We start from the raw sequence: 9123 nt of genomic DNA, 5'->3' as shown, positions 1-9123 counted from the left end.
AGACCCCCGGTGCTGCCGTCACTGTCGCCTGTATTGCGGTGGCATTTCTCATGGTGATGGTGACATTTTCTGTTGAGGTTTTTTCTCCCTGCTGGAAGTTCCGTTGTTGTTGGTGATGGTTCTGCGGAAGATGCTCGTGGAGTTGTTTTTGTTACTGGTGGGTTGCTGGTAGTAGAAGATAGGCTTGTAGTGGCTTTCAGACCGACGTCTGCATTCTCCTTCTCCTTTTCAACTGCATCCTCACTATCACCTGGACTTTCCGCGGCTTCTTCTGAAGTAAAGGAGCCCTGTTTTGCTTTGGGTTCTGACCTCTCCTTTGGCTGCTCCTTGGGCAGTGCGGTTCCAAGAGACATTGCTTCCGACAGTAGAGCCTTTTGTGAAGGTTGCGTGCTCTGAACAAATGGGGCATCGAGGGCAGAGGATGATGAAATGCCAGCCATAGAAAGAGGGGAAACCGAAGAGTCACCTTGAGAACTGCCACTGGGTCGAGTTACATCAGGTACTGGTGATTGTGGCGGTCTTATTGCTTGGCCCGCCTGTCCTGCATGTTCTGCTGTTTTATCTTCACTGGTCAACATTTTGTCTGCTGATGTTGGAGATGGGCTCCTTTCGTTTTCTTTTGGGCCATCGCGTTGCTGCGTTCCTTCTGAATGATCTTTTGGTTGTTCTTCTCCATCACTTCTTGTTTCCTCATCTTCCGCCTTCTTTGCTTCTACTTTTTCCTCTTTTCCTGCCGCCCCACCATTACCTCTTGGTGGTTGTTTGACAGAAGTTTGAGGGCTGACCTTCGCTATGTCTTGCGAATCTAATGGTTCTTCTGAGGTGTTCAACACTCTACCAACTGGAGTTCGTATATCCAGTTCTTCTTCATGGCCACCCTTAGACAAAGACTGTGAACTCCTCGATGGTTCATCTTGTAGTTCACCAACACTATCACCAAACGATACCCCCACCGCACCAAAATCGCACCACAGCACGCAGAGGGCACACACCAGCAGCACACGGCCAGCCATCATCATCGCCATCACTCCTGTCACTTGCGTGCAGCCTTCAGCACAAACGAACTCCCCGTCAACGCAAAAAGCAAAAGGGGAGACAAGTCACACAACCACGCACCGTCCCATCCAGCAATGAGAGTCACAAATGGCAATGCACGCACCACGAGGCAGTTGGAATCAGTACAATTGCAGAACTCACACAACACCTTGCAAACCAGAATTTAAAAATGCAGTAAAAAGCACAACAACGGATTTGAGAGTCCAGCGAAACTCCAAAAAGTAAAAAAAGAAAAATCGATCAGCCACGTCTTTTATTTTGTTTGCCAAGAAGCAAAATGTAAACGACCACTGGTTTGCGTATACGTACTGCATGGACCGAATAAAGCAAAGAAAAAAAGATTGTACTGTTCCACCAGCCCACACGACTCTCCTCACATTTCATGCGGCATTCGGCCTGTTCCTCCAATCCTCCTCTTGTGCAGTCCGTGGGACGCACAGCCGCAGGGCCGGCACAGCGTGTGCGCGAAGGAAGGAAACAAGGGGTAGAAGCACGTCACTCATGACGGTGTGCGGCAAGCAACCATTGGGAGAAAACACAGAGATGCTAATTATTCCAATAGGGCAAAAGCAGCAAAAATAAATAAAAGAGAATAAAAAACTTAAATTATTGACAAAACTCAGTGGATAATGCTGGCAAGCTGCACAGTTATTGCTCCACGAAAAGCCTCAATTCCGCCCTCCCTCACACCTCAGCAGAGCGCCGCAGTGCCTGGCAGCACCAGAATCAGAAGCAACATCACCCGAGACACACACACCCATGCACGGTGATGTCACCAATTTCAGCCATGGCCAACAAATCCGTGAAGTGCCCGTGCTCACAAAAACCGTTGCTCACAAGTGATGCTGCGTCGTGCTCCGATGGGATCTCTGGTTTCTCGGACGTTGTGCGCAAATAATCCTGTGCGGCATCACCGCCACCCGACACGTTATCACTCTTTCAACATTTGCTGGGGCTGTGCTGGGCTCAGGCGTGGCTGTTGTGCCATTTAAGGGCGCTAGATCACTGTTGCTGAGTGAATCGGGGCCGCCATCCGTGCCCACGGCAGTGCGGCCATACGTGTCCTATTCGTGCTCAACGTCTTGTTATTCGCTGGCACCTGTGTTGGCGGTGGACGGCTCGTTGTCTCTCGCTGAGCGTGAATAGAATCAGCTGCGCTGCCACTTGACTCTCCGGACAGCCGCGCTCCCTGTGGGACCTCACCGCGCAGCAGCTGGCAGCCCTGCATGCTCCTGCCGTGCGGAGTGTCCTGCCACCGAGCATGGCCACAGACAGTTCCCAGTTCCTCGTCTGGAAACATCCCAATCGCCCACACGAATACTGGCGGCTACGGAGTTCTCGTCGGCAATTGAGGCACTCCGCGTTGCCCCACTGGCCGTGCGAGACTGCGTTACCAAAGGAATTTGGATTATGCTACTTTTCGTGGTGAAGCGAGGCCGCTCTGTAGAATGCGTGTTCTCCCCGTCGCCCTGCGGTGCGCCATGCAATGAGGCCGCTGAGAAAGAAGCCGCGGTTGCAATTTCCCTCCCCGCAATGGGGTGTACCAATCTGACACGTGGAATTCCTTGCCGCGGTCAAGAGGTTATGCTGGAAGGAAGTCCAGGAGGAAGAGGAAGGCGCACACCACACCACTACCGGCGATCGTCGGCATAGCGAAAACTCCATTACTTGTGTCCGGCCAAATGTTGTGCCACGACCCGCAGCTCCGCGCACAACTGCGATGCGACTCCTGCCCGCTCTTCGGTAGAATGGCGCACGCCCTGCAGATTACAGGCGGCCCTTTATGTCGGTAGCGCCTTCCCTCCCACACCGAGGAGATCGGCCCACCTCTGCCTCCGGAGCCTCCACCTCGCGTGAGAACCGCAAATCTTTGTTGACCAACGAGCGGCGGATTGACGTTCTCCTGCCCAATCTGCGGCAGCGTCTTCTCGTCCGTCCACAATATGAGAGCGTTTTCGGCCTTGTGTTCCGATGGTCGAAGAACGCCTCGCATGCGGACGCCGCAATGGCGCCACCGTCCTCCTAACAGGCGCCCTCAGCGCAGGTTTCCACCGAAATTGCCAAGCATGCCAGCAGACCAAACATGCAGGAAGCACAACCGCGGGAACTCAATATGGAACAGGCTCTTCCGCCACCGCCGCATCACAGACGCCATGGGCTGCTGACCCCCATCCCCTCTGACAACGGGAAACTGCGCCTCATCCACTGTCGGAATGCCGTCGTCGTTGGGAATAGGGACCGCGACTGTTTGGGACTGCCCCAGCCCGCACGACGGTCCGCACGACGGAATACTTGCCATTTTGTACGGACGGCCCTTGCGCTGCTCACTCGATATTGTAGCAGCATACAACTAAAACAAGATAAAAAGTTGCTTTGTGATGAATATTGGCTGCACTTCCCGTGGACCAACGATCCACGTGGTGTGCGGGGATCATCCCCTTTTTACTGTTACTTTGCTTTTGTGTTGCTGTGTGCGCTGCACCTCCTCTTGTATGTGTGTGTGCGTATTCTCCGTGAGGGGTGCCGGCACGACGGACAGCCCTCGCCGTATTTGCGTGCGGTGGAGCCTTGTGTGCCGCTCCTGTTTGCTTCTCCCTCTTCCATCTGTGTGTTGTTGTTGCGGCAGGGCTGTGTGTGTGTGTGCTTGCTGCCGTGGATTGGGGTGTGTGTCGTGCGTGGTGTGCGGCGTACGGTGCATGCCTGGCTGCCGCCCTCTCCTCATGTGGTGTGCCCTCTGTGTGTGTCTGCCGCACCTCTCGTCTCCCCTGTTGCTCTCCATGCCCCTCACTGTGCAGATCAGCCCCACACCACTGAACGACCACACTCACGATGATGACGTGCCGTCTGCTGTGCGCCCTGTTGGTGCTTGCCCTGTGCTGCCGCCCGTCCGTGTGTGTGACAGAGGGTAGCGCAAAAAACGACGACTACGGCAAACGCACCAACTGCGAGTACGACTACTAAAACAACCACCGCGCCAGAGGCACCAAGTAATACGGCCATGAATACGGAGGCGCCAACCACGACGACCACCCGCGCACCGTCACGTCTTCGCGAAATTGACGGCAGCCTCAGCAGCTCTGCGTGGGTGTGTGCCCCGCTGCTGCTCGCCGTATCCGCGCTGGCGTGCACCGCTGTGGGCTGAAGAGGTGCATACGGGCTGTGCGTGCCAGCACTCAACGGCGGTGACATGTGTGCGTCCACTGTGGTCCGATGTATAAAGTAAGAGCAATTATGATGATTGTGTTTTTGCTTCCTTTGCTTTCGCTGCCTTGCTGTGTGCTCCGTGCTGTGCGCCACATCCGTCACTTTGAACGCATCCCAAACATACGCATACGCACGACACGCACACAACTGTTTGCGTGGACACACTGTTGAGGATAGAGGCGTGCGCGCTGGAGCCATACTGTGCAGCTCTTTTTTTGTGTGTGTTTTTACTGTTTTACTTTATCGCTGCCTGTTTACTTTTGTTTTTCCTTGTTTTCTGTGCTTTTCTTTACGTGCAGCGCATTGTGTCTTTTTTCACTTTCATTGGTTCAATATTTCTCATGAAATGCGTGCCGCTGCTGCTGCTGCTGTATTTTACTGTGCCGTGTCTTTTGCTGCTTTCACTCTGCGTTGACGGGGAGTTAGTTTGTGCTGAAGGCTACACGCAAGTGACAGGAGTGATGGCGATGACGATGACTGACCGTGTGCTGCTGGTGTGTGCCCTCTGCGTGCTGTGGTGCGTTGCCGGTGGTATATGTGAAGAGCAGGTGAAAGTTGTTGACGGTGGCGCTCCCGGTGGTGGTAGTGTTGTGTTGGTAAAAGCAAATGGAGTGACAGCAACGCCAATGCCAAGCGAGCAAACAGGCGTATTGCAGGTTGCAGAAGAAGCTCCAAATAAACGCGCGGCGGACTCTTCGTCAGAAGAAGAAGCCAAAGAAGAGGATGGTGGTGATGAACCAGAAGAAGGTAGTAAAGAAGAAGCAGAAGAAATAATAATGGAAGAAGGAAAAGGAGGAAAAGAAACAGATAAAGAAAATCAGAGTCAAAGAGAAGGAGCTGCAGGTCATCCAGTTGCCGCAAAAGGAATTGCAGGGAACAGTAATCAAACACTCCACACACCTTTATCTACGGAGCACAATCCTTCTCCCGACAGTCCGAGATTAAATCTTGAAAGTCCGCAAAATAATTTGTCGAAAAACAATGACTCCGCCAAAAATCAGCAAACAGAAGGCAGCAGACCAGGAGAGGAGGATAAGTCGAAATTAAGCGAAGGCGTACCAGAACCAGGCCCAGGTAAAGGGAATTCAGGCCCTGAGCCCGGTAAACAAACTGAAATTCATGAGCCGACAGGCTTGTCATCGGCTTCTTCGGGTGACGCTCAGGAGACAAAACACGCTGTGAATGGACCTCCCAACGCCAGTCCAGGGCCTGTGGGCGGCGTGACAACGGGCAGCCACACGGATGTTAAAACCGGCACGGAAGTTCACCCACCACCACCGCAAGAACATCCCTCACCAGCGGTAGCTGCAGAGAAGGAAGATTCCATAATGGAAGATGTGGCCATTCAACGAGGTGGAAACGAAAGGCCACAAGAAAAACTGCCAGAAGCAGCAACAGCAGCGCCACCAGAAGGACTTCGCACATCTGCGGTGAGGTCTTCGGAAAAAACAGAAGACGTTACTGATGAAAATGAAGAAATTGGTGAAGAGAATGCTGAAGATGAAACGAAACAACGACAAGAACAGCTACAACTACCGCAACAACCACAACAATCAGGAGAAAAAGGACAGCAGCAGCAGCAGCAACAACAACAGGAAGATCAATCGCATGGATATTCCACGGACGATGGCGAAGTACCCAAAAAAGACAAAAACGACGTTGGAACCAACAACAGTGACGGCAGCACCGCGGTCTCCCACGCCACCTCCCCCCTTTTGCCTCTTCTTCTTGTTGTTGCGTGTGCGGCTGCGGCTGCGGTGGTGGCCGTGTGAGAGTGAGGGAGAGAGAGCCGTGCACCGCCCGCACACACACTCGTCCTTCTCTCTGTGTGTGTCTCCCCTTGCATGGACTCTCGCCCTCACCTCACCCCACGAGGCACACACAATAATGTGCCCATTGTATATATGCATGCACACCCATGCAGGCCCGTTGGTGCTCTCTTTTGCACGACACGCACCGCTGCCGTCCTGCCTGGCTGCATGGGCGGAGCACCGTAACTGTTTCTGTTTTGTTTTTATTGCATTGAGTGGGCGACCTCTCTCTCTCTCCCTCTGTGTGTGTTTTGCTTTACGGGAGCAATGAGAGTGTGTGTGCGCTGGTCGTCCCACGCTTCGGCTTCTTTTTTTTGTTTCGTTTTTTTGTAAGTTTAATTTTTTTTCTGTTTGCTTTAAATTTTTTGCTAGTCTTTTTTTGTTATTAATTTGCCCGTTTTTTTTATTACTAACCCCTCACCTTTCTTTTTTGCTTTTGGGGGCAGTCAATATGGACGTTTTTTCTTTTCTACTCTTCCCTCTTTTAATTGTTTGTTGCTGCACTCTTCCTGCGAGGGGTGCCGTGTGTTTCCGCCCAACTGCTCCACTCGCACAACCACCGACACGCTCATGACGACGGCCCTGTGCGCCTCGCCTGCTGCACGCATGAGGAGGGGCCGCGACGAACGGCGCGCTGAGGAGCCGTGACGTGTGGGCGTGCGACGAGGGCCTGTGGGGCGGCGCACACATTTCTTCCCTCTTGTTTTGTTTTGTTTGCGGCCAGGGCTGGCAGACACCCGCAGCGCCACACACACAGCCACACCCTGCCGCCGTGTTTTTCTTTTTTTCTTTTTTTTTTTTTGTGGACGGATGTGTGCTGCTGCCACCGTGCGGTGATGGAGGGTGGGGAGCTGTGCTGGCCGTATTGCCGTCCAGCTGCGCATTCTCACTGTCTTCTTTACTTAATGGGTTTCTGCTACATACCGTCTTGAGTGACGTGTTTCCCCTTTTGTTTGCTTTGCCTACATGCGGTGCCGGCTCCGCGGCTGTGCGTCCCATGGACTGCACGAAACGACGATTGAAAAAACGGGCCGGATGCCGCACGAAATGTGAGGGATGTTGTGTGGGCTGGTGGAACAGTAAGGTCTTTTCTTTGACTTCTTTTTCTTGTTGCAGGCAGTATGCATACACAAACACATGACTGTATGGTACTCCTTGGAACAGGAAATGAACTTCTTTCCGAATCAATTTTATACTTTTTTTCATATTTTTGGGAGTTCTTCTGGACTCTCACCCTTTTTTCTTTTGTTTTTGGTAAATCGCTGCGGTTCATTTTTTTTCTTTTTGTGTTCACTGGTGCTGAGTGCTTACGTGTCCCGTTGATTGTCCCTCTGGTAGCCGTGCTGTTGTCATGCCCTCATTTTTTTTCTTATGCTAGAGGCACCGATGGTCCGCGACGACGATTGTTTGTGGTTCCCATTGCGATGGCAGGAGGGTGACTGGCGCCGGCCTGCTGAGTGTACTTGGGGGGAGCGGATGGTGTGCGCCGTGCCTCACTGTGAGTGTGGGACGCCACCCGCCACGGCCTGCTGTGGGGCGTAATTCCAATTTGTCGGGGCGGAGAGAAGTAAGGGACGGTGCCGTGGACCTGTATGCGCTCCGTCCCTCTCTTTGCCGCCGTGGGTGTGCCGTGCGCATGGCTCCTTCTTGCGGTGCGACGTGGATGGCGGTGCTTCTGCGTGCGTTGTGCGGCGGGCTTTTCTTCTCCATTTCTTTGCCCTTTTGTGTGTGGGAAAGTTGTGGGAGAGGATATGTGTAGGGGGAGTGAGTGTGGGTGGCTGCCAGCCTCGCCCCGCGCATTGAGGACTTCGATACACGTGGCTTTGCTTGACGGCGTTTCGCGCCACCCAGAGTGTGGCGAGGAGGAGGATGGGGAAGATCTGTTGTGGGCAGAAGGAGGATGGACAGGACAGTCCCCTCCCGTGTCCTTCCCGATGTCGTTGGCAGTACATACTGAGAGCGTAAATGTGAGCGAGTGCGGGATGAAAGGTTTATGCCGCTTTGTGTGTGCTACTCAGTCGTCGTCATTGCAGGCTGTCGTCACGGTGCGTTGTGGTGCGGTGCCGTTTGATGGGGGAGGGGCGCGATGCCACGGCTGCTGTGCACTACGACCATTTATTGCCTCTGCACCGTCATTGTTGTTTTTCGGTTTGTGTGAATTTTTTTGCGCTTGCATAATATTTTCTTTTGCTTCACGATGAATTTGTTGTAGGAACTTTGTTTTTGGTGCCTGCTTCACGGCGCTTCGCCTTGTGTGTCGGTTGCGATGCTTCTACGTGGTGCTGAAGCGTTTGGTGGGGTGTTTATTCTTCTTTTTGCGCCCCGCAGCTAATCTTGTTTGGCCATGGCGGGAGCAGTGGAGCTCTGCGACTGCGTGCTTGTCGTGCGTGTCTCATCTTTTGCCGTTGCTCCCTCGTTGTGTTGGTGAGGGAGGAGACGAGCGACTGCGTCGGTGGAGTTGCGCCCCGGTGGAGAGGGAAGGCACTGACCGCTGCTGACGGTGACGGTCTTTGCTGCAAGCGATCTGACGGGAAGACGTCACCGGTGTCACAGTTAACCGAGATGGATGAGGGCCGCACTGCGTCTCCCACCCCTTTCATCATCCCCCTCAATCCACTGCAGTCACACGCCACACGCACCGCACGGCAGCGGCGGGACCACCATCCGGATGTCTGTGAGCCAATCGGAATGTGCAATCGGTGTGGACTCTTTTTCCCGTGTTTGAGTGCTGCCGCCGTGCCTCTTTATTTTTTCTTTCTTGTGTATGCCGTGCGCGCATGGTGCCGCTGCTTGCTGCGCAATGCCGACTCGCGTGAACTAGAAACGACGCTTTGACTGCTGGCGACCGGCGAGCTCTCCGCTTTACTTACGCACCACCAACAACACCTTTTGGACGCGCTTGATGGCTGGCGGTCGTAACGCTGCCACGTGGTCTGCCTCGGCTCTTGTGTGTCGTGCACTGCATCGGGACCACCATGTGATGCAGCCATTCGGTAACAGGAGCGGTGCCAGTGGTCATGTGGCTTTTTGCCGAGATTCCGCCACTCGGCAC

General features: G+C 53.6%; 2 protein-coding genes and 1 pseudogene across 2 annotated transcripts, besides 9 other annotated features; 2 read left to right on the top strand and 1 right to left on the bottom strand.

Annotated features, from left to right (window-relative positions):
- Window positions 1–1019, bottom strand: Tc00.1047053510463.259 (mucin-associated surface protein (MASP), putative; the record flags this gene model as incomplete). Its single annotated transcript, XM_814565.1, has 1 exon — window positions 1–1019. A coding segment is annotated over one exon (1019 nt), but the record flags the coding sequence as incomplete, so codon positions are not given.
- Window positions 1–4363: a sequence feature (areas not merged during assembly with more than two copies in the genome that could not be assigned to a particular haplotype).
- Tc00.1047053510463.250 lies at window positions 3886–4200 on the top strand (annotated as a pseudogene).
- Window positions 4364–5286: a sequence feature (haploid, Esmeraldo-like haplotype).
- Window positions 4722–6032, top strand: Tc00.1047053510463.240 (mucin-associated surface protein (MASP), putative; the record flags this gene model as incomplete). The annotated part of the gene is made up of 1 exon (XM_814563.1): window positions 4722–6032. One exon carries the CDS (start codon window positions 4722–4724, stop codon window positions 6030–6032), a length of 1311 nt encoding a protein of 436 aa, XP_819656.1.
- Window positions 4961–5077: a sequence feature (CT-rich).
- Window positions 5287–5557: a sequence feature (areas not merged during assembly with more than two copies in the genome that could not be assigned to a particular haplotype).
- Window positions 5558–6529: a sequence feature (heterozygous, non-Esmeraldo-like haplotype).
- Window positions 5770–5854: a microsatellite.
- Window positions 6377–6479: a sequence feature (A-rich).
- Window positions 6530–9123: part of a sequence feature (areas not merged during assembly with more than two copies in the genome that could not be assigned to a particular haplotype) that runs on past the window's edge.
- Window positions 6847–6873: a microsatellite.

The sequence above is a fragment of the Trypanosoma cruzi genome, genomic scaffold (assembly GCF_000209065.1).
Source record: "Trypanosoma cruzi strain CL Brener 1047053516759 genomic scaffold, whole genome shotgun sequence".
Lineage (NCBI taxonomy): Eukaryota > Euglenozoa > Kinetoplastea > Trypanosomatida > Trypanosomatidae > Trypanosoma > Trypanosoma cruzi.
The sequence above is the reverse complement of the archived record's forward strand: the minus strand, read 5'-3'. Positions and strand labels throughout refer to the sequence as shown.